The following is a 27368-nucleotide window of genomic DNA, read 5'->3' as shown; positions in this document are numbered from 1 at the left end:
TATGAAAAAAAACGTTGTATCAAACAAACACAGATTTGAGTGGTTATAATTCCGAAATATGAGTAATCTGTTGAGAGATATATTGAGATTATGCTATTACTGTTAATCATGGGGAAAAAAAGGTTTTAAAAATAGTAAACAGTTAAAATTATATGGCTTTAAACATGAGCCATGATTTCATGACCAAGCCCAGGGTGTGTCAGCAGTCCTAGGGAGGCACAAGGGTTGCACAACTGGTTTCAATGCCTGTTGTGCCCATTACCACTAGCTGGCAATTCGATGTAGAATGGATTGAGAGCAAGAGCAGCGCTGTTCACAACTCAGTTACACCTCTAGCTTTTCAGAATAAGTCAGTCAAAAGGGAATCTAGGACAAAGAGGCCTGAAAGGGAGACATATAGCACAAACTGTAGATAGCCAAAGAAAGTGGAGATTCTGCCACAAGGGATGAAGACAAGACGACAGGGCTCCGTGTGGGATTTCACTTTGGATTTTGGCCCTGAAGGGATATGTGAAAGTACAGCTGACAGGACTTGCGTTGAGAAGTCTGCTTCATTCAATATAACTAGGTAAAGAATGCCCCATCCAGTTACCAATGCACAGACATTCATCCTCTGAGGTACAGTACTGCTTTGGTAGGAATACAGTAGCTTCACCTCTAGCTGCAGAGAGCGAAAACACTACACAACATCAAAGATTTCGTTCTATGGTTTTTCTTCCCGTTGTAAGAAATACACCATTTGGCGAGAAAAAGGGTAAAGATGAGATAGGTACATCTTGACTTATCATTCAACATTCTTCTAATCAACATTTGACACATTGCTAATTGCTAACCAATTGGAAATCATTAGAACCAGTAGAGTAAGAGTTCTTATAACACTTTTCACTATTAAAAGACAAGTCAACAGGAAGCCATCGTAACAACTTTAGTTGAAGATTTATTATTATTTCGTTTTCACATTTTTGTGCTACATTCCTCTTTACTCAAATCTAGGGAGTGTGGGGTGGGTCAATCATGTTAGAAATACTTCATATCCAACTTCATATCGACATGTGCTAAGAGTAAAAGTGACCTTGGACTGGGTAGTACAATAAGTTTTAATCTGTTCAGTCATGTCTTGAGGCAAAACACTTTTGCTTTAAAAAGATTCAATGTAAAAAAACACAAACATACACATACAATGACAAATAGCATTTACAGGTCATTACTCAAGGGGATGTCATGATAACAATGAAATAATTTCTAAGGTAGTTCATGGGGGTTGTTGGTAGTTCATACACCCCAATGAGGCAAATGGTGTGACATTATAATCATAATAATTTACTAAATCATTTCCTTTAGCGAGTATAGAATGGTCGATGACATAAAGTTTTGATGATACTAATGTGAACTATATATCATAGTATAATCCGATAAAATAACTTCCATTAAAGTAAAAAACACTTCATTTTTTTTATCACAATACTCAAAAAAAGATAATTAATATTCTGTTCTGTTGAAATTCATTTATTTTGCTAACCGAGACGTTCCTTACTGTAAGCAACACATTACAATGAACGTTGTACAGTAAGGAAATAAAGATGAGACTTGGCCAATATGCCAGCGGAGAAACAAAAATGAATCACTGGTAACAGGCTATGCAACATATTGCATAAGCAATCAAATCCTTTTAATTTATACGGGGAAAATAGAAATCATATTAAACCTAATGTAGGTTCAAAGTTTTAAAACAAACTTCATTTGGGGATGCAGCGTATCTAAATCCTTTTTAAATCTGTCGATGTGTGTGTGTGGGGGGGGGGGGGCGTTATTTTTTTCCGTAGCCGCATTTTGCGGAGACGCTCTCTGATTGGCCACTTCATGTGACATGTGCGCCCAATCGTGTGACGCCTGTTTCTACACCGGTTAAGCTTAGGCACTCTTTCGAAGTTGGTTAAGGTTAGAGTTTGTCTTAGAGCAGGGCGATAGAACACCAGCCCTGATTCCAAACTCTAACCGTAACCAACTTCGAAAGAGTCGCCTAAGCTTAACCAGTGATAAACTAGGCGTTAGGTAGCAGGCTGCACATGTCAGTGGCCAATCAGAGAGCGTCAGTCAGTGGCCAATCAGAGAGCGTCTCCGCAAAATGCGGCTACGAAGAAAAATAACGCAGGGGCGGGCTAGACAATCACAAATGTCCTTGAGATCTCAAACTTATCAAATGTCTTGTATCTTCTTATGGCGAAAAAATCTCCTGTTGCACCTTTTTTTTTTCTAGACGGTTCTCAAGTTTAAGTAAAAACATCAACGAAACAAAACAAAGACAGAGTCCACAGAGCTCTGCTGCATCGAGTGCTCGGCTGCCACTGAAAAGTCTAGCACCTCCTGCTGGTTGGGAGGTTTCTAGTCCAGCTGCTCCTGTTTTATCCTGTTGGAATTGGGCCCTCGCTGACCTGTCCTCCTCAGCAGTTCCCTCCTCAGGACATACTCGCTGAACTGGGACGAGTCCACCCCTCCCCCGCAGGACCCGGCGATCTCGAAGCCGCGCTGCTGCAGACGCTCCAGGACCTGAGTGCAGAGCGGAGGGATACGAGATGTGAAATGAGACTAGCGCTCGTTAACAGTCGTGATTTGGTTAGCACTTTCCACTAACCTTTTTCAGGTGCAAATTGTGTCTTGTGGAATGTTTTCTCAGGATTCTGCCTCTTAGAATTATACCATTTTATGCTCAGTTCTCTAAACTCCAATCTCATTGTGTTGTGTGTGAGATTGTGCGCCTGAAAGGGCTACGTGGGCCAAACGGGGACAGTACTGTTATGCTTAGTCAAATTTGTTTAACATTTGGTGACAACGTACAAAGACAATTTGACAGCTGGGCAAAAGAATGAACATACTGTACGATGCTTCCCATGCTGTGGTTTGAGTTGGCCATTGCCCCCAGGCGAGCTCTACGCAGCCCTACAGAGGACAGCTAACATCTTCTATACTGTAAGATATAACAATCTGCAGCGCTGCGTAAATGCTTTGCAACTTGGAGTGCATCCAAGGGACTCTGGTAATCTGTACATAGCTGAAGTAATGCTAGGTTTAGCGAGAGGCGCGGGGGAATAGGGAAACGGCGACATACGGCCAGTGACAGGAACTTGGATGAACAGACACAGATGACTGAAGGAGGATAAACGGGAGGAAGTCACGTACGAGTCCCCTCTCACAGAACCAAGAACCTGTGCCTCGTGTTCATTGTTTTGCGTTGCAGCACACACGTTCATGTGTAGTTGTTTCCCGCAGCCTTGCAGACATCTACAGACGTGTCCGGGGGGCCTGTAGGATCACATTCCATGGAAGAGGCCCCAGGGAGCGCCGAGGCTTTCTCTCTGCCACTTGGCTCAGTATGGCCCGCTACAGTCTACCACCACCCCCCACCACTCCCCGTTTCTCCCCCACCACTCCCCGTTTCTCCCCCAGCCCCCGGGCCCAAGCCTCCGCCAAAACTACAAAGGTCCCCGTATTGCTGGCAGTCTCTCTCTCCACCCCCCCTCCCCCTGCCGAAACCCCCGCCCCGGCCTCCATTAGCCGCAGATACAGCACCCACCGCCGGCGTGCTTTAATAACCAAACAGGATTATGGGCCCTGCCTGGGGACAACCTGCTAGGGAGCGCGTTCTCTCTCTCTCTCTCTCTCTCTCTCTCTCTCTCTCCACTACTCACACACTTCAGAGAGGGGTTTGTTTGTGGGGTTTGCGGGAAGGAGTTATAGAAGTCCAAGTCGTTGTGAAATCTTTTAAATAATACCTCTCTACCCTCGTCCATTGATTGCGCATTGGAGGATTTTACCACCAATTAATTTGTGGAATATCAATTGGTAATCGGGGAAATAGGGTGAGCTACATGTTAAATAAAAAGAAAAGTGCAACTTAGCAAGTTTATGTATTCTTTGGTTTTATGCTGTAAGGGGATTCTTCTTATTACTTACTTATTGGGTGCAATGTAGAAGCCTTTTTGATGTAGAAGACGGTTTATCAGAGGTATTAATTACATGCATATTACATTATAATAATTTAATTAATAATAACTACAACGACATTCAGAGAGATGTAACACTTGTGCATACGGCACACATTGATCCGTAAACCTGTTCTCCAGTCTCTCTCTAGGACTGAGACATTATAATTATGTAGGCTGAGTAGTTCTGGTATCAATCTTGCTTGCGTCCCAACCTAGCATCCCTCGGTTGGAGATTTTGTCAAGTTGGTGTTTAATATTCTACACCAGCGTTTCCCAAACTCTGGGTCGCGGACCCGTTTTTATTGGGTCGCCAATAAAAAAAAAAAATATGGCACCACCACATACTTATGTGAATCTGGGTTTTCTACTCTAGCATACCTAAAAAACAAATACAGAAACAGACTAAATGCTCAGCATGACCTCAGAATAGCACTTTCAAAAACCAAGCCCAGAATAAATCTGCTGGTTGAAAACTTCAACCAGCCACATACCTCTCATTAGATTTCATTGTGCCATAGATGAAATATTATACCCCTTCTATCATGATGTCAGGTCAGTAGAATTTTAAAATAAGTCAGTACAAATTAATCAGAATGTTGCTCAATGTTGGGGTTTAAGGTTGAGGGACTGAGGGAGGGGGTAAGAAATAGAGAGTTGAAAAAGGGGTGAGAAATAGAAAGGAGAGTAGAACATGTTTGTTCATTTAAAAGTGTTACAAAATTGTATGTTATGAGGTGGTGAGCAACTTAACATTACACTCTGATTATTGCTGTGATGTACTTTTATAATTAAATAAATACATTTCATATACATTTGAAATTCATGGTTTGTTGTGTTCTTTATCAGTAGTTTATAAATGTATGTTATGGCAATTCATGATGTATTTTTGTAATTTTGGGTCCCGGGGAAACACCAAATTTCTCTTTTGGGTCTCGAGCTGAAAAAGTTTGGGAACTCCTGCTCTACAGTCTACACTGGACCTCGATCTGCACTGTCAAACGTTTGTGGATTTGGGAAGAAATTTCAACAGTGTAGGTCCTTGACTGTTTATCGACCTTTCCACAAAATTTGAACCAAATTGGATGAGAAAGATGTGAGTTAACGGTTACACACACACACACACACACACACACACACACACACACACACACACACACACACACACACACACACACACACACACACACACACACACACACACACACAGAGAGTTACAATATCTCCCTCTGCTTTGTGCGTGGGTGTAAAGATGTGAAAGTTCAGAGTTTATGTTGAACTTCAGATACAAAAAGCAATCCATTTTCAGGGACCCTTGTGAATATTGCATGATATATAATTTACTTCTCTGAAATTGAACCAAAGACCCCCTGATCACCTCTATAATGCAGTTGCCAAGTGCGCCACAGTGGATGTTATACTGTATATTGGAGCAGCAGTGATGGTGGCCTTGGTATCATCATAACTCCAGGATTTGACTAACTAATGTGTTTCTGCAAGGCGAATAAATGTCTGTCAGAGGAGGTGTGTCAGAGGGAGAAGATTCCGCTTGCAAACTAGAGACCTGAAGAAGATCCTTCGGGATCGAAACGTTGCCTTCCACTAAACAAGTTCTAGTTGCAATCACTGTGGTAAAACAGCGTATGACGTGAAGTCAAACGAACAGACTATCACCTCTTAACACATTAACTGCCACGCTTATATCCATCAATGTATGATCACTGCCACCAGTCTAAGCCTATGGAGATGTTCACCTTCTTTGCAGGGCTATAACTTTTTAAATTGTATTGCTAAATTGACATTACTATGGCCGATTCAACATCGATTAGCTATCGTTCAGGATGTAGGAACGTTATACTTTTTCATTCATATATTCATACGAAAATACCGTCTAGAATATAAGTATGTTTTTATCGTTTTCTGCAGTAATTCCTAGAACGCTAGTTATAGGCCTAAACACATAATATAGATTATCTATTGCAGTTTATTCGCGATCCACGCTATATTAAAAAATCCAACTGAATACGATCCTAAACGTTATGACTCATCATGCGCGGATGAAAGGGGGGGGGGGGGGTCGTTTATAATTCCGTGATCGTCAGTAAATGCTTTATGTAGTATGGGTGATATATTGATCAGAGCGGTTTGCATTAACACTTTAATCGCCGATGACGTGTTTAGACGTCATTCCTCGCCATGCTCATTCTGCCGAAGACGCCGTAACTCGTCTTTGATATCAATATTTCAAAAATCTGTGCTCGAAATCATATTTCTCCTCCGGGGACCTGAGATGTACAGCTGAGCTCCACTCAACTCTCTAGCGGTTCAAGAGCGCCATCTGGTGGCCGATCGGCAGATCGCCAACAGGAAGTGACTCGTCAAACAGGAAGTGCTCATCCATATTTCGTCCGGGCACTCGCGATCATTAGCAGGACTCTATCTCAACACACTGGATAATCAATCGCTCGCCCTAACTCAATAAACGTTATTTGGACGTATATAGTATTATACAACCTGGAAATGGTTCATCAGGATCAACATCCCATAATCGAAAACTGTCTACTCCAAGCTGATCGTCCAACGGCGCGAGGAAGATACAGTGAGTTTCAACGTTATTTTCTAACGTCTTCTATACTAACTGATCTGATGATCATATGACCCACACTAGATGAATGGTATAACGTTGCCCACGGAATTATAAACGCCCCCTCGCCCATCCGGTCAATATCAGATGATACGTAGTAACTTCTAGAAGTACCTCCAGTTGAAATTTTTCATCTGGCACCGATCGCTACCAAACTGTATTTGATCATCAATATAATGCATTTGGGGCTATAAATCAAGTTCTGGAGAAAGCTGCAGAAAACGATAAAAACATACTTATACTTTAGACCAGGGGTCAGGAACCTTTTTGACTGGGAGAGCCATAAAAGCCAAATATTTCTAAATATATTTCATTGAGAGCCATATAGTATTTTTAACGTATAATAAATTAAATATGTCTTACTTTTAATGCGACTTCTGGTGCTGCATGGTTTTGCTGATGGCCTTGTAATCTGGTTCATACGTGGTGAGGTTGAGCTTCATGCAGGCGTTGAGGCTTCCATCAGTTAAACGTGAGCGTAGGTTGGTCTTAATGTTCCTCATATGCGAGAATGACTGCCCACATGCATATGTAGAGCCAAACATGGTCAATACGGCAATACTCACATGCTGCATTGTGTGGTATGTCACAGGAAGCTCGTTCCAAGTTTTAAGAATCAGCTGGTCTTCAGGTTGAAGATTTTTAATTTCTGTCCACTTGTGTTCCCTCGCCAGCTCTGCTCGCTATATCTTCAGCTACAGATACTATTGGCTGTATCTTCAAAACTAATTTCTGTTTACTTTAAAATGACACAGTATTATTAAGAAATATCACAAGTATTACATTTTTTATTTTTTTTTTTACTCAAAAATGTCTGGGAGCCATATGATGTCACCAGAAGAGCCATATATGGCTCGCGAGCCATAGGTTCCCGACCCCTGCTTTAGACCATATTTTAGTATGAATATGTGAATGAAAAAGTATATCGTTGCTACACCCTGAACAATGGATATAGGACATTGAATGGGCCATAATAATGTCAATTTAGCAATAGAATTTAAAAAGTTATAGCCCTGCAAAGAAGGGGAACTTCTCCATAGACAAATAGAGCTGGCTAGGGATGGTAAATTATGAATTTAACCATGGCGATCAAAGTGTTAATAATAATAAACAATCACGCTGAAAGTAACGTTACTGTCCTCTTACTGTTCGCCGATGAGACTGGAGGAAAAAGATCCCACTCATTTGACGTTGATCGACTAGATCCATTTCCGGTTTGTATGGCGCAATAAACGCCCAAATCATATCGATTATTGAGTTATGGCAGCGATCCATATACACGGATGTGTGTCTAGAGTCCCGCAACAATATGTGACTGCCGGACGGAATTCCCAGATGCACGGAGATCACCAGAGATCCATTTCCGGTTGTAACTCGCCCGATCATCCACCAGGCGGCGGTATTGAAGCGTTGCACGGTTGTGCCGAGTCCCACTGTCTCAGCCGAGGCTGGGTGAGGGAATTATGAATACCATGGCGAAAAAATGAAATATGATCTCAATAACGTCGTACGCCGTGGAATGGCGGAATTCGCATGACCTTGAAACCCATCGTACAACGTGATTGGCGGTGGATGTGTTAATCAATCTTTGTCTGTGAGTTGGCTGGGAAAGAATAACGGTAAACGTTTATTTTTAATATCCTCAAGAACCCTCTCTGTGCTCTCTTTTGCAGAAATGGTTCTTAACGGAACATGCCAACAGTATGGCAAATGCGATTACCGTCTTCTCCAGAGTCAGACAAGAAGATGGATACCAATTTCTTCTCTGTGCGTTCAGTAGAAAGCTATCCGGGTGCAAGCTAGCCTAGCTTAGCACAAATGAATGGAAGCGGATACGGACCACTAGCCTAGCTTAAAGGAACACTCAACTTTTTGGGAAATTAGCTTATTTGCCATCTACCCTGGAGTTAGACAAGCAGATACATACCCTTTTTTTCTCTGTGCATGCATTAGGCTTAGGGAACAGCCACCTTGTTAGCCTAGCTTAGCATCATTCACTGGAAGTAGGTGTGCCAATGTAGCCTAGTCACGAAATACACTCCAAATACAACTCCAAAACATGTTTACAGGAACGTTTTGGAGTTGTATTTGGAGTGTATTTCGTGACTGTTGGGAACTAGGCTACACTCCAGTGAATGATGCTAAGCTAGGCTAACGGTGTGGCTGTTCCCTAAGCCTAATGCATGCACAGAGAAGAAAAGGGTATATATCTGCTTGTCTAACTCCAGGGTAGATGGCAAATAAGCAAATTTCCCAAAAAGTTGGCGTGTTCCTTTAAAACTCTGGGAGAGGTGTTTTTAGCCAACAGCTAGACTAGCTGGTCCATAACCACTTCCATTAATTTGTGCTAAGATACACTAGCTTGCGGCTGGATAGCTTTCTACTGAACGCACAGAAAGGACTCTGGAGAAGACCGTAAGCATATTTCCCATAATGTTGGCATGTTCCTTTAAATGGCACAGCATTGGCTCAAATTAATTGCAATATAACTTCCGAGTACAGTCAGATCAGCCATTCATTACCTGCACAGAGTTGAGGTGGCAGTAGCCGTTGAGAGGGAAGCGGATGACGTGCGTGGAGTCGTGGTTCCATCCGGCATTGACGGAGTTGCACATGACGTCGCCAATTTCCGGAAAGACGTCCTCGATGAGGGCCTTGTCGCCACTTAGCGTGATCCTCTCGCCCAGGTCAGGTGCCACGCGTACCACCAGGCACTCGCAGAGGCGAGACACCCGGCTCAGCTCCTTGTCCTGGCGAAAACGCTCCAGCTCGGACAGCAGGGGCTGCAGTTGGAAGTATCGCGCCTCCTCGTACAGGAGGCTGTAGTCCTACAGGGGGCAGCAGAGAGAGGCGTATTTCAGTACAGTGAAATCTGCTTTCCTCCACCCAGATTTTTACCATAGTCTAAATATAACTAGAAAAAAGTTTTCTAAGGAAAAGGTGTATGTGGAGCTACTTTTGCTATATAAGTACCAGTATGTGTTAAACAGGCTACGATTCATGCATTACTGACAACTGAAGTAACAATATGCCTCATTTATCAATATTTTTGGTATATATAAAACAATAAAATGCATTGAAATCCTGGGCCTGTAGTAAATAAATGTAACATCTGTATGTATTTTAAAGACTCAGTTTTTCAATATCATTGCATTTTTTCTTCTTCTTTTACATAAGGTAGGTAGGTTATATTACCAAAAATTTTATAACTGTTTATACGGTGGATATGGATCAGCTAGCCTAGCTGTTGGCCAAAAACACCTCTCCCGGAGTTTTAACAGACTTTGAGGCCAGCTTTTCATTACAAGTTTTCACTGTGCGTGAGGTTGTTTGTAGAGCTAAATCTATATTTTATATTATTGCTATGTGTCCATTGTCATTGTCAATTGACAGTATAAACCTTCCCTTCAATATGCCATAAAGATTTTTTCTCCATCAATACGTTCCAGAGCGCGAGCGGAGCAGGTGGATTTTGAAGTGAGCGCGGAGTGGGCTTTAAAATGGGTCAGAGTGACTCCGGAGCGAGAGCTCTCCTCCGCTCCCAGCCGTTCAGTGCACACGATCACACAGTGGTTTAAACTAGGGCTGGGCGATATGATGATATTATATAAATATCGGGTACAGTTCATTAACACTTTCTCTGCCAAGGACGCCTAAACTCGTCATTCCCCGCCATGCTAATTCTGCCAATGACGCCGTAACACGTCATTGAGATCAATATTTCAAAAATCTGTGATCGCAATCATATTTCTCCCCCGGAGACTTGAGATCTACTGTTGATCCCCTCTCAACTCTCCAACGGTTCAAGAGCGCCATCTGGTGGCCGATCGGCGGATCACCCAAACCGGAAACCGGTGCTCATCCAAATTCGGTCCGATCACTCGCCGATCAGGTGCCGGGACTCGAGCGTGACACAATGGATAGTGATCCGTTACCAATAACTCGATAAACAACATGATTTGGACGTATATACTATTATACAACCTGGAGATGGATCGCATATTTCAACATCCCATAATAGGAATATTTTTGCTCCACGCTCATCGCCCAACACTACGAGGAAGCTGCGGTGAGTTTCAGCGTTTTTCTTTTACAGTGTTCGATACAAACTGCTCTAATGATCATATCACCCACACTAGATGAATCATCTAACGTTGGCCACGGAATTATAAACGACCCCCCCCCCCCATCCGGTCAACATCAGATGATAAGTAGTAACTTCTAGAAGCACGTCCATTTGACATTTTTTATCTCGCGCAGATCGCTATCAAACTGTATTTGATCATCAATATAATGCATTTAGGGCTATAAATCACGTTCTGGAGAATGCTGCAGAAAACGATAAAAACATATTTATACTTTAGACCGTATTTTAGTATGAATATGTGAATGAAAAAGTATAACGTTCCTACGTCCTGAACGATAGATAATTGACGTTGAATGGGCCATAGTAATGTCAATTTAGCAATACAATTTAAAAAGTTATAGCCCTGCAAAGAAGGGGAACTTCTCCATAGACAAATAGAGCTGGCAGAGGATGGTATAATGATGTACATAAGCCTGGCGAAGAAAGTGTTAACGATACACTTTTTAAACGTATCGTGGATATCGTGATGTTTTGCCCTCGCGTTAGAGGCCGCCACGGCTGAGATGAGACTTACAAGCGCAGTGCTAAATGCTTTCCTCTCCCTCTCGCAGAAAAAAAAGTCAGTCACACACACACTTGTCCAAATTACGTCATCTACACGCACGCAAGCGCACACACCTAGCCAGAGACAGAGAGGCGGTGGGTCGATGCTAGGGATGCCCCCCGAAACCCAGGAGTATTGATAAGCTCCGACGTTAACAGTACTGCTATCGGTAAATTAGTCTATGAGCGGATTAGCTACGGAGCTAACATAGTGTACCATCCATCTGCGACGCAAGAGTGGACACGGAGTAATGTTATGTCGAGTTCATACTACACTACACGTATGAACTCGACATAACGTTAACGTTACTCCGTTTCCATGAAGTGTTTAATTAGCAGCAATCTGTTCTGTTGTTGAACATTTAACGATAAGTTAACTTAGGTATCCGACGCACTTCCGGCGAGGACAGGAAGCCGTCATGAAACCGTTGTAGTCATATTGTAGTCTTTTAGTCTTATTAACTAAAATATTTTAACAAAATAAAAAGCAGCAGCACTATTGGATAACTGAGTCATGTTTGCTATGTATTTATTTCTTTAGGGGAGTAGGACATTTGTTTCACAGTTTTAGCATGATGTTTTATAGATGGCTAGGTTAAACACAGGTTTTTGTTTTTAAGAGGGGGGGTTTGATTTGATTGAAGTTTATTTCAAGTATGCAACACAACAAACAAACATCAAGTACAGATATAGCCTTAAGCCGTTCAAATAATAAATGTATACATAAATAAATAGTTACAATATATAATCTAATAATCTAAATCTAATCTAATATATAATCTAAAAAAACGAAAGGCTAAAATGCTAAATATATAATCTTAAGAATCCAATAATCTAAATCTAATATATAATATAAAAATGCTAAATGCATGAGTCTTTTGTCTTTAATGTTAGCTTGCAAACTCAAATACTGTCTTGGTAAGCCTCATAATGAATTGTTTGGGGAAAAAAGGAAAAACATCGTGATGTGTATCGTGTATCGCCGAAAGGTCCGAAAATATCGTGATATAATATTTAGGCCATATCGCCCAGCCCTAGTTTAAACTGACGTAATATACATGTAGTACAATGCCAAAGCAATAGGTGGCGATGTAGTTCAAACATGAAGGCCATTTTCAACCAATCAGAAGGGTGAACACGTCACTAGACACTACACATCCTGCTAAGTCAAAACAGAAAATCCACCATCTTTAAATCACCTCGGGACTCGAGTGAACTAGTATTTCGCAACATTTATTTTCAGCAAGAAACAAACAAAGTGCAAAAAAAAATGATACATTCACTGTGTTCTGCCTCATTTATTGATGAAACGAAACCAACATCAACACAATGTACCACCAAGAACGGAGAGTTTAGTCTCACAAAAAGAGCGCTGGTGTTGTTAGCTTACATGCTAACGTGAATGGGATCTGCCAGTATAAACACTTAGCATTGCGGCTAGGCTAGCGAACATTAGCATAGTAAAGCTAGTAGAATGGTTGAACATTTTTATTTAAAAGATTGCAGAATGGGTACAATACAATACGGCTCAATACAAACAATTGTTAAGGGGCCCAGGGGGTGCAGACTGTTGTAGTTTGGTCAAATCAAGCTAATTTACATTAAATTAAAATTACATTTTTCCTGCTGAGCGGGCTGGAGCGCCGGAGCCCTTGATGCGCAAATGAAGATGAGCACTGAGCGAGCGGAGAGCGGCTTGGGGGGGGGGGGCCAACATGAGCGAATGAGAGCGGAACTAAGCCGTCCCGAGCGAATAGCGGATTTCTCGCCCGCTTTGCGCCGCTCACATGCTCTGATACGTTCCCGTTTTATAGCGTCGTGAATATGAACTATATACCGGAATGGTCTGGGGTAATTCCTGCAAAGCTAGTTATAGGGCGCTAAGCTAATAACGTTAAATCGATTGGCGTTTCGGCCCTACACAAGCTAGAGTTAAAAATCTAAATGCATATTATCGGTATCATGTTCCACCATGAATGCATGAAAGGGGGGGGGGGGGGGGGGGCGGGGGAAGTTGTTTCTGATTATTGATTACCAATAACAGCATTCGTTATTGCAACATCATACGCTGACCGAGTGGATGGCTATGAGAACAAGGGCCGATCAGACTGAAATTGGCGTCAAATCGCTCTTACCTGTGGCCGGTTGGATTCCAAAAAGAATTTCCTAGTTATTTGATCGCCATCTGGTAGATCGATATGTCCATTGGCTGATGCTATATTCGTTTACTTTACTGCATACTGAATTCAGCATTGCAATAAGTATTCCAGGCGATCTGGTGAAGCCATAGCTTTAGGCTAACAGAAAAGCTAACCCAAAGCGAAAAAAAAAGTTACACCCGGTCTGCAACAGGGGAAACTGCATTCTCGAGACAGCGGCAATACCAGGATCTGGCCGGTACTGCACTTTCGGAGTCCCAATATGCCTTTTCCAGCCAAAATATAGCTCTGTGACAACATCCGGGATATTGAAATGTAATAAAAACAAAAACAAGCTTATCACGTATATATACGTGGTTGGCCGTGAACCGGTTAAGCTAGGCTAGCTGATGCGTATCCGCTTCCATTCCTTAGGCTAGCCGGATAGCTTTCTACTGAACACACAGAGAGCAAATCAGCACCAGCTGATTGGAACAAACTGCCTAGTTCACTCAGATCTCTTACTTCTTACCGGTTATTCAAGATATCTTTGTTCACTCATCTACAGACTACTTGCACCTGTTATTGATTTACTGTGTTAGGGCTTACATGTCGTTTTCAGATCAAATTATAATTTTGTATGTGTTTTATAAGGGAACATATATATATTGGTGATCCTCTTGGGAGGAATCAGTGTGGATTGTGGGGGTGAGCTTGGGAGAGCGTCTGTCAGTGTATAAGTGCATTTGTTGTCCTGTTTTTTGTTTTGTTATGTATTGTATTGTATGTTTTGTATCCTATGTTAACCCTTTAATCGCCGTTGACGCTTTTCAGTGTCATTCCCCGCCATGCTTATTCTGCCGATGACGCTGTACAGCGTCATTGATATCAATATTTCAAAAATCTGTGATCGAAATCATATTTCTCCCCCGGAGACATTATATGTACTGGTGAGCCCCTGTCAACTCTCTAACGGTTCAAGAGCGACATCTGGTGGCCGATCGGCAGATCGCCCAGGGCATAAACAGGGAAGTGGACGCTGGTGCTCATTTCAATTTGGTCCGATCACTCGCTATAGGTCCCGGGACTCGAGCTCGACACAATGAATATCGATCCGTTGCCAATAACTCGATAAACAACATGATTTGGACGTATATACTATTATACAACCTGGAAATGGATCGGGTATTTCTATATCCCATAATAGAAAAAATTCTGTTCCACGCTCATCTCCCAACGGCGCGAGGAAGCTACGGTGAGTTTCAGCATTATTTTGTAATGTCTTCTATACTAACTGCTCCAATGATCATATCACCCACACTAGATGAATGATATAACGTTGCCCACGGAATTATAAACGACCCCCCGCCCATCCAGTCATCATCAGATCATACGTAGTAACTTCTAGAAGTACGTCCATTTGAAAATTTTTATCTCGCGCCGATTGCTATCAAACTGTATACAATCATCAATATAATGCATTTGGGGCTATAAATCACGTTCTGGAGAAAGCTGCAGAAAACGATAAAAACATACTTATACTTTAGACTAGGGATGCACGATATTGCTTTTTTGACACCGATACCGATAACTTTATGCTCCTCAAGCCGATAACCGATATCGATAACCGATATTTATTGTATTATTAAAAAAATTATTATGTATATATTTTTTTTGATCAAATCTTTTTTTTTTCAACATGAAACAAAACATATCACAATACAATAATAATACATAAAAAGACTTCCCAGGACAATAACTTAACACCAACTTAAATGTGACCTAACCAGACAACAGAAACAAAAGCCAAGACAACAGTTTTGACTGATAAAGTGACCATATTTATTTTTCCAAATGAAAATTCACAATCCGTCAACAGCTTGTGGTGCATCCAACCTAAGACGCTCGAAGCTTTTTGTTCTTTTTTCAAAGCGGAGCCTTGAAAAAGAGGCTTTGAGTGGACACATCACCACCTCACATCACCACCACAACAACGGGTCACCTGCGGCATCACCACCGCCACGGTGTTGGGGGCCCGCGACGACGGCGCGAGCACGCTTGTACCTATTGACGAGTCGTTTGCTAAATTAAAGAAGTTTGACAGAAGGGCAACCAGCCAGGCAGCGCCGTTATCTCACGGGACAAGTAGCTACATTAGTTAGCCAACAACCAGCCAGGCAGCGCCGTTATCTCCCGGGACGAGTAGCTACATTAGTTAGCCAGCAACCAGCCAGGCAGCGCCGTTATCTCACGGGACGAGTAGCTACATTAGTTAGCCAGCAACCAGCCAGGCAGCGCCGTTATCTCCCGGGACGAGTAGCTACATTAGTTAGCCAGCAACCAGCCAGGCAGCGCCGTTATCTCCCGGGACGAGTAGCTACATTAGTTAGCCAGCAACCAGCCAGGCAGCGCCGTTATCTCTCGGGACGAGTAGCTACATTAGGTAGCCAGCAACCAGCCAGGCAACGCCGTTATCTCCCGGGACGAGTAGCTTCATTAGTTAGTCAGCAACCAGTCAAGCTAACGTTAGCTGGCTCCAGCAGCTTGTTGATGTCGTCGGGAGCATTTAACCTGCTGGCTACCTAGCTCCACTTCAACCAGCATCGGGAGATCCAGCAGCTTGTCGATGTGCTAATAGCCTCAGCAAGCTAACGTTAGCTGGCTCCAGCAGATCGACAAGCTGCTGGAGCCAGCTAACGTTAGCTTGCTGCGGCTATTAGCACATCGACAAGCTGCTGGAGCTCCCGATGCTGGTTGAAGTGGAGCTAGGTAGCCAGCAGGCTAAATGCTCTGCAACGCTGAACTGCATGCGCCGGTCTGTCTGATAATTATCGTGCATCCCTACTTTAGACCGTATTTTAGTATGAATATGTGAATGAAAAAGTATAACGTTGCTACACCCTGAACAATAGATATAGGACTTTGAATGGGCCATGGTAATGTCAATTTAGCAATACAATTTAAAAAGTTATAGCCCTGCAAAGAAGGGGAACTTCTCCATGTTAAATACGGCTGGCGAGGGATGGTAAATTATGAATTTAACCCCGGCGATCAAAGGGTTAAGGACCCCCTCGAAAACGAGATAGCATATATCAAGGGGTTTATCCTTCCAATAAAAAAATGTCAAATAAATCGGTATCCATCTTATTGTCTGACTCTTGTCCTAAATTTCCCATACGTGTTCTTTTAAGTTTCAAATTGTTACGGCTGGCTATGTATCCAGAACTTCTAGCTCAATTCTGTTGGAAAGGTCGGCTGTATAAGACCAAAGGTTGAATTAAATATTAGCGGGTTAGTAGGATATTAGCCTAAACATTTAACAAAATCTGTTTTAGGTTGTGTGTGTGTGTGTGTGTGTGTGTGTGTGTGTGTGTGTGTGTGTGTGTGTGTGTGGAGGGGGGGGCAGAAACAACCATTATTCCACATGAAGAAGCAATAATCTCCAGTAGAGACACCATTCAGGATTATTACACAGAGGCAGACTAAAGGAGATAGAGTGCGACACCCAACACAGGGCTGCGTGCCCGGGGACTGGAACCTACCAGATTACCATGTTCTCACACTACGTCTCCGAATCCAACGTAAATCTGGCCCCGGCCTGAACTTAAGCCACATATTTTTACTGACATATACTTTTTTTCTCTCTTCCGCCCACTGATTGAGTCACACACTGGACAGTCCATCAGATAATGGTGATTATTTGTTTTCTCCCAGGGCAAGTTTAGTAATTAAGGAGGACTAAATGACACATAAGACGAACGGAATGCGAGCGTGTCACATACAGTCAGGATCACTCTCTCTCTCTTTCTCTCTCTCTCTCTATTCCGGACACTTGCTATACAGAGCAGAATTAGAGGAATCTAGTCAATGTGGTCATAGGCTCCAGGCCACTTGTTTTATTTTCTTTTCCTGTACAGAGGCATGTCTGTTGTTTTCCGTGTATATCTCAAAGCATCTTTAGTCACTTATAGCTATAGGGGTACAAATTAACGTACACATGCTCACACCAAGAACACACATAACAGTAGGATTCCCCTCTGTGATTGAGCTTGCTTGGTTTTCGCAAAGCCTTTAGTGTTTTGTTTCCAGGATGTGAAGCATTTGTACTAATTCCAGGAGGACCGGGGACTAGGGGGGGGCGTTGCAACGCCTTAGGATTCATTGTATGCATTAAGTTGTGGGGGAATGCTGACTGGCTAACGGGACTTAGCCGGTCATTTCTGGACCAGTCGGTCCAACTCACTTTGAAGTCGTCGGGGATGAGGAGCTTGGACGTCCTGAGGAAGTTGAGAATGTAGCGGAACATGTGTCCATCCCTGTCAATGAAGTAGTGCTGCTTTAGGCTATCCAGGACTATGGGCTCTGTGCCATCAAAGAGACGACCAATTCTACCCACGGAGAGGAGAGAGGGAGAGAGGAGAGGGGCGGGTGGAAGCGGGGGGTTGGGTAGAGAGAGAATGGGGGGGGGGGGGGGCAGAGAAAGATAGATCATGTGAAAAAAAATGAAAAAACAACAACCCACAACCCTTATGTTGGGTGATAATGGTATGAAACTAATGTTCATGACATCATCTGATAATAATGATGCACTTCTGTTTCTGCATAGCTGACACCTTGTGTGTGCGAGAGTGAGTGAGAGAAAGAGAGAGCGACAGTGTGTGTGTGCGCACGCATTTGTGTTGTGACTCGTCGTGTGCGAGCTCAAGATCGTTCGTTTCCGTCGATACCTTTGCTTACACAATTACTGAACTCAATGCATACATTAAACACAAAGAACGAGAGAGAGATAGAGTGAGAGTGACACAGAGAGAGGGAGAGGGAGAGAGAGAGAGAGAGAGAGAGAGAGAGAGAGAGAGAGAGAGAGAGAGAGAAAGAGAGAGAAAGAAGGAAGAAATAGTGAAACACAGACATTGGGACAGAGAGACAGAGGAGAAGAGAGGCAGTCTGATGGAGAGGTCAGGGCCAGCTGGTAGAGGGTTCCCCCAGGCAGGATGCCACCCTTAGGGCTGAGCCCCGGGTGACAGCACGGCCTCCCAGCCTCCAGATGGCCCCATGCCCTTTGGCCCTTTACTGCTGCTGTGACATCTGTCAGAATAGCTGAGCTGCTTTTGTCTGCGCTCTGCATTTTGGACTCGAAGCCCTTAATGTTTACCGCTCGAAAAATTACTGTGGGCTAAAAGATCACAAGAGGAGCCATTTTGTAGATGAAGCCAAAATCGCTGATATCACTGACTTTTGGAACACGCTGAGCAATGTGCTGTTTTCATGCGCTGTATAAAGTCCAAGTCCAGTGGTTAAATTCTAGTCATACCCAATGCATTCATGAGACGAAAGACATGTTTCTCTTCTTTGTGTGACTGGATGGAATCTTATCTGACATTTGTTTGAGCTGTCAGGGGATGACATTAAGCAGTGAGGGAGCTCTAATGCAGATGAACACATCTGGCCTGAGCAGCATCAACTCACGTTCTTCAGACTCTTGAGTCATCCACAATTCTGTTCCCCGTCAAGGCCTACATACAGACTGGACATTTACGGCCATGTAAACACTTAAATACATACAACAATGGCCACTTTGACATCCATCACTATCAATATAACATTTACACACGGTAGCCTATACTGGAGGCGGTGTATCGTCCTCGTCATCCTCGTCATCCTCGCCATCGTCTGCGGTCTCACCTGGATTCTGGGAACTTGGTCAAGGTGGCCAGACTGCTGGTGTACATGTGTCCTCCCACATCGATGTGGACCGGGGCGTTGGACTTGGTGAGCTGAGCGGATGTTGGGATGCCCTGGGTACTCAAGGGAGAGGCTGGAGATCTGTTTATCATGGGCCTGGACATGCTGGAGCGATTATCCTGCATGTACAGACACAAGTTGAGGGGGGGGGGGGGGATTATTTAGCAGGTCAAACACACAATAAATGATTCAGAGACACTTTTACTTTAGGACGCACAGATAATGATCAAGGACCTTGGAACTAAGCAGTAGGTAAGCAGGTAGAGAATGGGGATTCGAGAGTCAAACGGATAGTTCTTTACTGAATGTGTCATTCGGAAGCAAAGTAAGCTGGAAGCCATTCTGGAAGGATTTCCCTACACACTGAGACTTGAGTGACCAATCGTGAATCAACAGTTTGTTAACATAGTTATTGAGTACTTGTTATTATTGTGCAACCTAAGGTATTACATTACCAGTAATACTGAGAATGTATAGGCTATTCAAATTGAGATGTGAACATGGTTCATTGACATGCCACTACATGAGTGAGACATTTTTATCTTGTTTGTGATTAGGCTAAGAAGACTTGTACTATCCAAAAGTGCAATTCACTTTAATATACTTCTCAATCAGGGGTACACGATTAGAATTGTCTCTCCAAGTTGCAGCTATTTCCTGACCTTGACCTGAATGTTACCACACAATCCTCTATATCTGTGGGCAATAATCTCCAAAACCAAATTAATTTGGAGAAGCAATCTCACATGAGCAATAATCAGTCCAGATTTAAATAATGTAATATAGAGAAACGGTCTCCTGCTAACCTAAAAACACAATTAGCTGACAATGTCTATAATGGAATTCAGAACCTAATTTACTTTTCCCCCATCACAGCCAAACAAGTTTAAAAGCCCACCAAGTGTCAATTGAAGAAGAATATTCAGCAATCTGAAGTTACTTTCAATAACCTGTATTACAGTGTTTCAAATGATTAACATGTAGGTAGGACCGTAGGACATTATAATTGTGTTTGAAAATTACTCGCTTTTCAACAGAAATAGCATAAAACATTGTTTTTTAAGGCAAAATGCCATCATGTGCACGTGCGCCGAAAGAGCATTACAGATTCACCACAAAACAAGTTAAGAATCCGATTCCCAGCATGCGATAAAACATAAGTGTTGTTGGCTACACCGGTGTTTTCATTTTCACTCTTAAAGTGGGTCGTCACGGCGAGGGCTTCAGTTCTCGAATTTGTTGAGACAATATATCGGACGTTTGGCTTTACCTGCGCTGGCATTATTGCGGTCGGAGAGGAGGTCAGGGAATGGTCATTTAGCTTTAAAGACGCTGCGGGTATGAGGAGGTCTCCTCTCACTGCGAACAGGAGCGCGGGGTCCCTGCACTCTCGCAGCGGGGTGCGTAGGGACGCGTGCACGGACTCGTCCACGGAACTGATTGGACGCGGTCGCTTTCTCGCTTTCTGATGCGTTAAGTCCATGATGATATCCGTTTCGTCCATTACTTCGCCCAGAGTTCAAGTTAACAGAGAGATACACTGTCGGGTTCCACCTGTCAAATCTGGAGGCGTGGAGAGCGGTAGCGGTAAAGAGCGATGCCGTGGCAGTCACACGGAGCAGCTTCTTTGTAATGGCTGGGAGAAGTCAAAGCCCCCCCGACAACATTAGCATTGTAGTGCCTCCGGGTCTTTTGGGGCTGTCGCTGTTTTAATGGCAGGTATGCGTGTCGCATTTTCAGAATTTAAAACCTCTACGCCCGCCCTGTGCTCAACAAAGAAATCGTCTGGTTGCTAAAGGTCGAGGCACATCTGGATTTGACACCTGGCCTTTACCCTTTCCTAGTCTCTGCCTACCCCACCTATACTGTTGATGCCCATTGTTTCATCTGAGTCTGAAGCAGCTGTATTATTACTAAACCTTCCCCCAACAGCTCCATACAACCCAAATTCCAATATAAGACCAGAACTATAAGAGCAGCATGTTAAATTACTATAGGCTATTGACATCAAAATACAACATGTCTGCTCTACATTGAGATGATCAGACCCACTCACCTGGACATGTCCTTGGGGCATCCTGCCCTGACCCTATGAACGCTTGACCTGTCCTCAGAACCCTATAGTCTACTTACTACACACAGCATCTCAAGACATTTCCACCCATAAAGCAGCAAGTGGCAGCTTTTCCCCGTGAACATTAGCCTGTATCCAATGATTCTGGAAAGTACTAGTATACTTACTAGTTGTTTTAATACCAAATGAAAACAACACAAACACGCTTTCCCTCTTTCACACGTAAAATTCAAATAACCTGAGTTTTATCGTTGTGAAATTATTAATTGTGATAAGCATCACACACAAATTGCCATGTCTCACAAGCAGTAGTGTTCTCTCTAGAGAAGTAGTAGGACACCACGACACTCCCAATATTAAAACTGTGGAAAAACTCCACTGACCACATTACCATCATTGTTGAAATTAATGCCGCAACGCTCTCCTGGGCTGTTTTTCCTAGGAAATGCAGGAAAGCCACAATTTTAATAACATTCAGAATAAAATTAATTAGTTCAACCACTGGCCTTAAAACATCCACGTTTCTACTTCTCATTGGCAGTGTGGGTTTCACACCTAGATACCCAATTAGCAATTAAGCCTGCCTTTGAGTGTAGGCCTCCACTGCAGTGTGTGATCCTGGTCTGATTTGCATGCCGTTTGTGCACGCGCTGATAAGCGCAGGCAGCAGCCATGTATCGTTTTAAAATTCAACTCCAGAATCCCTTGCAGAAGGCAGAGGGGCCTGCGGGGCAAAGGAGAGAGAAATCACATGGCTGCTCTTCAAAAGGGGACCTGTGTAAGGCAACCGGCAAAGTGCGTGGGATCACACTCAGAATGCAGGTAATTTGTTCCCTGACTAATTTGTGGAGATGGTGGTGTGTGTGTATGAGTGTGAGTGACTGGGTGAGTGAGTGAGTGAGTGTGTGTCTGTGAAGAGTAAGTTCTGAAAACAGCTTGCTGGAATTGGATTTCCTCAAAGCCTTGTCATCGCAAAAGGTGGATTGAGTGGAGAATGTGAGGCATTGTGGAAAATTGTGCGAGTGCGTGTGTGAGTGTATGAGTGAGTGAGTGAAAGAGAGGCAGATAGAGAGAGAGAATGGAAAGATTGTGGTATTGAGCTCTTATACCGTATCTTGCGATAATTCCGACACAGTTGGGGGAATCCTTATCTTCAAATCACTGTGGACGCTCCCCTTGACCCCCCTGCCCTGACCTCATGAGAATGATATCCAACAAATCTACACATCCTCTTGGAGAGCAGTGGCCAGTGTACTCAGAGCCTGTACTGACAGCACCAGGAACATAAAACAGTGGATTCTCCATGTAGACCCATTGGAGTATATAGGTCTATCACCGCAGTCTTACCTGTTGCCACGTTGCACAAGGCACATTAGTGGCACCACATCAGAGTATGAAACATGTCATTCCATGTGAACAGGCCTGTAGTATAATAGCTGTGGAAACCAGCACTCTTGCGAAACACTTGAAACAAAGTCAAAACTGTTTTGCATTTAGCGGCTTGGTTGTTTACCCAACTTGTGTAATTTTGTTGACCACACAACCACACCACAACATGTTCAAGCTAATCTAAACCTGGCACAGTGCATCAAAGCCTGCAGAGTTCTCGGGTTGCTCTTGTTACCCTTGTGTTGTTTCCTGTCAGGGCTTTGAAATTATTCGACGGGCCAGTCTTGTGTTGGTGTGGGATAACATCTTCTAACGTCTTCCTTCACTATATCAAGGAAACAACAGTGCTAAGTAAACAATAGGCTAATTACACTAACCGTGAGTTCATAAGGAGGAGGTAACAACCTGGTCCCATCAGGGTGTACTAATACTGCTAAATAAAAAATCTGGATCAGCATCACATAATGCAACTCTTCAGTGTTTCGACATATCACCCAAGACGCATTTTTACATTTCCGATCAGAGCATTAGCATTCAGTCGGAGGCAGTCAGATTGTATTTACATAATATGGATGGGTTGTCTCTGCCTTTTAGCCCAGGGCCATTTCTTTCAAAGGTCCACAAACAGACTCTGTTAACTTCACCTTCACTCACTGCAACCTAGTTTTGAAGTGTGTAAACCACAATAGGTATGGATTGGGAATAGTAGGAGCCATTATGGCCTGGGTGAATACTCAATTCTGATTGGCCAGATAGGTGTGCATTACTTTTTTGATAAATTGTTCCAGGATTTAATAGCTTATCACAGGTTGAAATGAATGCTTTTCTACTTTAGCTAGCTAATCCATCCCTACATGCAACTATTATGTATTAACTGCCAATAGAAATGGCCACCTTTTGCACATTTTAGCATCTACTAACTGCAATGACTAATGCAGTTGAATACCCTGTTAGACGAGTCATACAAATATGTATCTTCAAAAGGAAAGACAAATAAATATTTTTTTTTTAATCCACTTTTTCTCCTCTTTTTCTATTTTTATCCCATCACAATTCCACTGTGCCAATTCTCCCCTCCCCTGTCTTGAACGTTGCTCGCATATGCCCCCCACTGGCCGGTTGTAGGGAGGATAGAAGCCTTGCATCACGTGTCCCCTCCGATACACGAGGAGGCAGCCTGTCACATCTTTTCACCTGCCAGCGCAGACTCTCATTGGCGAGGTGTGGCGTGTGGGAGGCTCACACTACCCCCGCCATTTCCTGCCTCTGCTGTGCAGGCGTCCCCAACCGACCTGTAGGAGTCGCAGATTACCACCCATCGACTTCCACCCGCTAACTCTGCCAATTGAGTTAGTATGACGGCTGGCCCAAGCCGGAGGCAACGCCGACAGCCGGAGTCGAACCTGGTGTATCTTGCGTTGGTGAGGAGCGCAATGTCCGCTGCGCCACCCTGCCGCAGAGACAAATAAATCTTAACAAATATTACTTATAATTGGATCCAAAATGAGGGCTTATAAGTGCACTATGTAGTTTGGGAATACCAAACAAGTTATTTAGGCTTGTAGACACTATGATAATACATCAGCTTCATCAGGCGTACTTGATCAGTAAATGGATACTTTATAAGATACCTCTAGCTGAACTTGTTTGTTCTAGAGGTGCAGTAGGCCTATTCATGAATTTTTGAAATAACAGACATTTAACAGCAGGTCAGCCTGAAGTATTGCCTACCAATAACAAAAAAGTTACAAGTCTTAGCTGTTTTTCTTTTCTCTTGAGAAGGTAAATAAACCATGTTTTAATCTTTGTTCAAGTGACATTGATGCACGTGGGATATACTGTATAATATAGTCAGACTCAGAGGCTCACAAAATATCACTGAATTCATATATTTAAAGTATTATGCATTAGGGCAGGCCAATCTGTGTTTACAGACTCTCCCAATGAACCCAGATAATTGAGAATATGTGATGTCATACTGATGTGCAGCCTGACAATGAATACGAGATTTCAAACTGAACTCATAAAGTTGGTTTGTGAGCTTTTTTAAATCAAGCTTTTGTTTGTTAGAGCTTTTTAATTTATCTTTTATTTTATGATGGCACTGCCATGCCATCTGAACCAGAAACGAATATCCTTATCCCCACAAATCCATTCTGTCACAGTTACTTTTTCTATATTGTCCAAATCATTCTGATTCTCTAGGTTGTACATTGCTTTGGCAGATTAGGAGGTGGGACAGAGACTATCTTGTTTCTAGTTATGAAAGGCATAAGCCTGCTGAATGTTCACTAGCACGGCTAGTCTTACCTCTAGAGCGTAGGTCTAAGGCACACGATTGGCATAATTCAAAGCTGAAATTTGGTGGCATTCCCCTTTAATGCTGCCAAACTGGTAATAGGAAGTGAGGTTTGATTGATTGATTGATTGAAAACTTTATTAACAGATTGCAGAATGGGTACAATACAGTACAGCTCAATACACACAATTGTTAAGGGGATGCAGACCAGAGAAAGACTTTCGTCTTGTTTACATCAGGGTCCCCCATTTTCAATTCATCTGGACATATATGACATACATGACATACAGATAGTCAGTACTGCTACATCTATACATTTATGACATACCAGATTTGCAAATACAGTACTGTTTGTGATACAGAAGGAGTCAGGAAAAGGGAGTATATACATTTGACGTAGAAACTGTACATTGGAGGAGGTTGGGTGGGGGGGGGGGTTGGGTACACTGGGATATTGACAACCATACTGGGTAATCTACATTGGAGGTGGTTGGGGGGGGGGGGGGGGCACACTGTATATACAAGCAAAACTGTACATTGAGGGGGGGGGGAGACACTGTACAAACAAACAAAATTGTACATTGGACTATTGACAAAACCATACTAGGTAAATGACTGTACATTGGAGGGGGTTGGGTTAGGATATTTACAGGGGCCAGTGTTGAATTGCAGTCTCCCGTAGGTGTCCCTTGAGAGAGGTTTTGAAAGGCATCACCAACTTTTGTGTTAGTTATCCAATTAGTTGTATTTTTATGATCTGTCATATACTATCTGCCTGAACTAGACCAGCTTAACTTTATAGACACAATGCAATACATGTGGACAAATAATGAAGACAACTAAATGTAAGGGGAGATGCTGTAAAAACAGAAGTTGGTAATGCTTTTGTTATTGCAGCGCCATCAAGTGACCAATCCCTCCAAACCAAACATCTGATCTTAACCGTCTTCGTGCGCCTTTTTGCACTGTGGTTAACTGTAATGATATTAGGCGATTTAAATAGGAATAGTTTATTATCAGTTAAAACACTTGATGACTTTAACATAAACTGTATGGGATTACATGATTTTTGTTTGAATTTAAATGGTGATTAAGTATTAGCATTTTATAGCCTAAAACCAGGGAAACCTAATCTGAAAATACACCGCCTTAGACTATTGTAAAATATCAGTATGTATAATTTGTAAACTTTTATCAGACGGCATCCAAGATCCAGACTTGCACTACTAAAGACAATATTTGCACAGTCGTGTCTGGACCTTGAAGTTCCCAGGCAGCGCGCGGTACAGGTCAGGGCAGCAGCTAGGAATGACAAGTAAAGGCACAATATCCACATTGCTCTTCGTTTACATAGATAGACAAATTATCTTTGAATAAAGACACGATTCATAGAATCTGCATTGACGTGTGTAGGATAGGTACCTCCTGTCTTACAAAATAAGAAAAACCCCTCCGGCAAAATTACTCCACAATGGCGTCTTTCATTAGAATATCTGGGGCAGTCAGGAAATGAAACTGTTTTTTAGGAAAAACTTATATAGAAAAAGCGTGTATGGACACGACAAAACGCGGATTAAGCAAGTATGTTATTACAAGTATTCTAAACGGGGACACGACGACTAGACTGTGTTTGGGGGCTGAAGAAGCTACGCGCCAGGAGCGAATTCACACGGAGGACGAGACCTAGAATGTTGCCCAACAAGGTCGTAATCTACTAAATATACTACAAGGAAACCCTGATTTACACCGCAGTCACATACATCAATTGTACAGTTATCAAGGAACAATAACCAGGAAGTGGTTAAATATTTATTGTGTAAGAACTGTACTGCTCGCATCAACTGGCACATGCGTAAAAGCGGCTGCGCCTCTCCGTGTCCCAGCCTCTCCAGCCTCCGAAATAACAGCAAAGCAAATAAATCTCCGCTTACCTGAAACACACAACGGCATAAAGTATCTTTTTTTGAGCACCGTTCCCTCCGATTTGGCCCACGGTCTGCTTCCCTTCCTACACCAGTGAGAAATGCAATAGCTTGGCTAAGGTAGACAGAACAAAATACAGAAAATACTTGCTCCAGGGCTCCGAAACCCCTCAAGGCAAAGATCAGGATACAATTAGCTCATGTCTCTGCCCCAGTCTAAACCAATCTGCAGAATAAAACTCAGAGCAAAGGAGCAGATCACAGCGGCAGTGCCTCCGTCTTTTGTTGAGTTTATGTGTTTAGTAAAAATCGAATACAGAAATCTAGCTATATTTTCTGCATATACACACAACACCCTCACTCCTGCCTCCAACTTGCCTATTGCCTCCCTCTCGCACAGAAAAGCTGATTTTAATCGTTATGATTAGTTTTGATGTAACGTTCCCCGAGGCGGTTTCTACAAATGGATGGAGTGTTTCTTTGCCAGGGA

The 27368-nt window shown here is 42.9% G+C and overlaps 1 protein-coding gene across 2 annotated transcripts; it reads right to left on the bottom strand.

Moving 5' to 3' along the window:
• Positions 1-917: 917 nt before the first annotated feature.
• On the bottom strand, positions 918-27368 carry LOC311239159 (BTB/POZ domain-containing protein KCTD1). 2 transcript variants are annotated; one of them, XM_084327416.1, is made up of 6 exons: positions 26888-27364; positions 21660-21706; positions 19135-19313; positions 17696-17840; positions 9147-9452; positions 918-2547 (listed from the first exon to the last, which is right to left on the bottom strand). In XM_084327416.1, exons 1-6 carry the CDS (start codon positions 26904-26906, stop codon positions 2383-2385), a joined length of 861 nt encoding a protein of 286 aa, XP_084183542.1. In that variant the 5' UTR covers positions 26907-27364; the 3' UTR covers positions 918-2382. The 2 variants fall into 2 exon arrangements, with proteins under 2 accessions (XP_084183542.1, XP_084183543.1); XM_084327417.1 differs by lacking the exon at positions 21660-21706 and having other exon boundaries at positions 26888-27368.

This window comes from Notolepis coatsorum (genome assembly GCF_963971535.1).
Source record: "Notolepis coatsorum genome assembly, chromosome: 13".
Taxonomy (NCBI): Eukaryota; Metazoa; Chordata; class Actinopteri; order Aulopiformes; family Paralepididae; genus Notolepis; species Notolepis coatsorum.
This window is presented reverse-complemented; position numbering and strand designations above follow the sequence as displayed.

What these genes read in the sequence shown, in the direction of transcription:
- LOC311239159 (XM_084327416.1), bottom strand. An exon ending in CATTAATTTCAACAATGATG is followed by an intron (nt 19,314 to 21,659) that starts GTAATGTGGTCA and finishes CTGTACATGCAG; the next exon opens with GATAATCGCTCCAGCATGTC. An exon ending in TCATCCCCGACGACTTCAAA is followed by an intron (nt 9,453 to 17,695) that starts GTGAGTTGGACC and finishes TGCCCCCTGTAG; the next exon opens with GACTACAGCCTCCTGTACGA.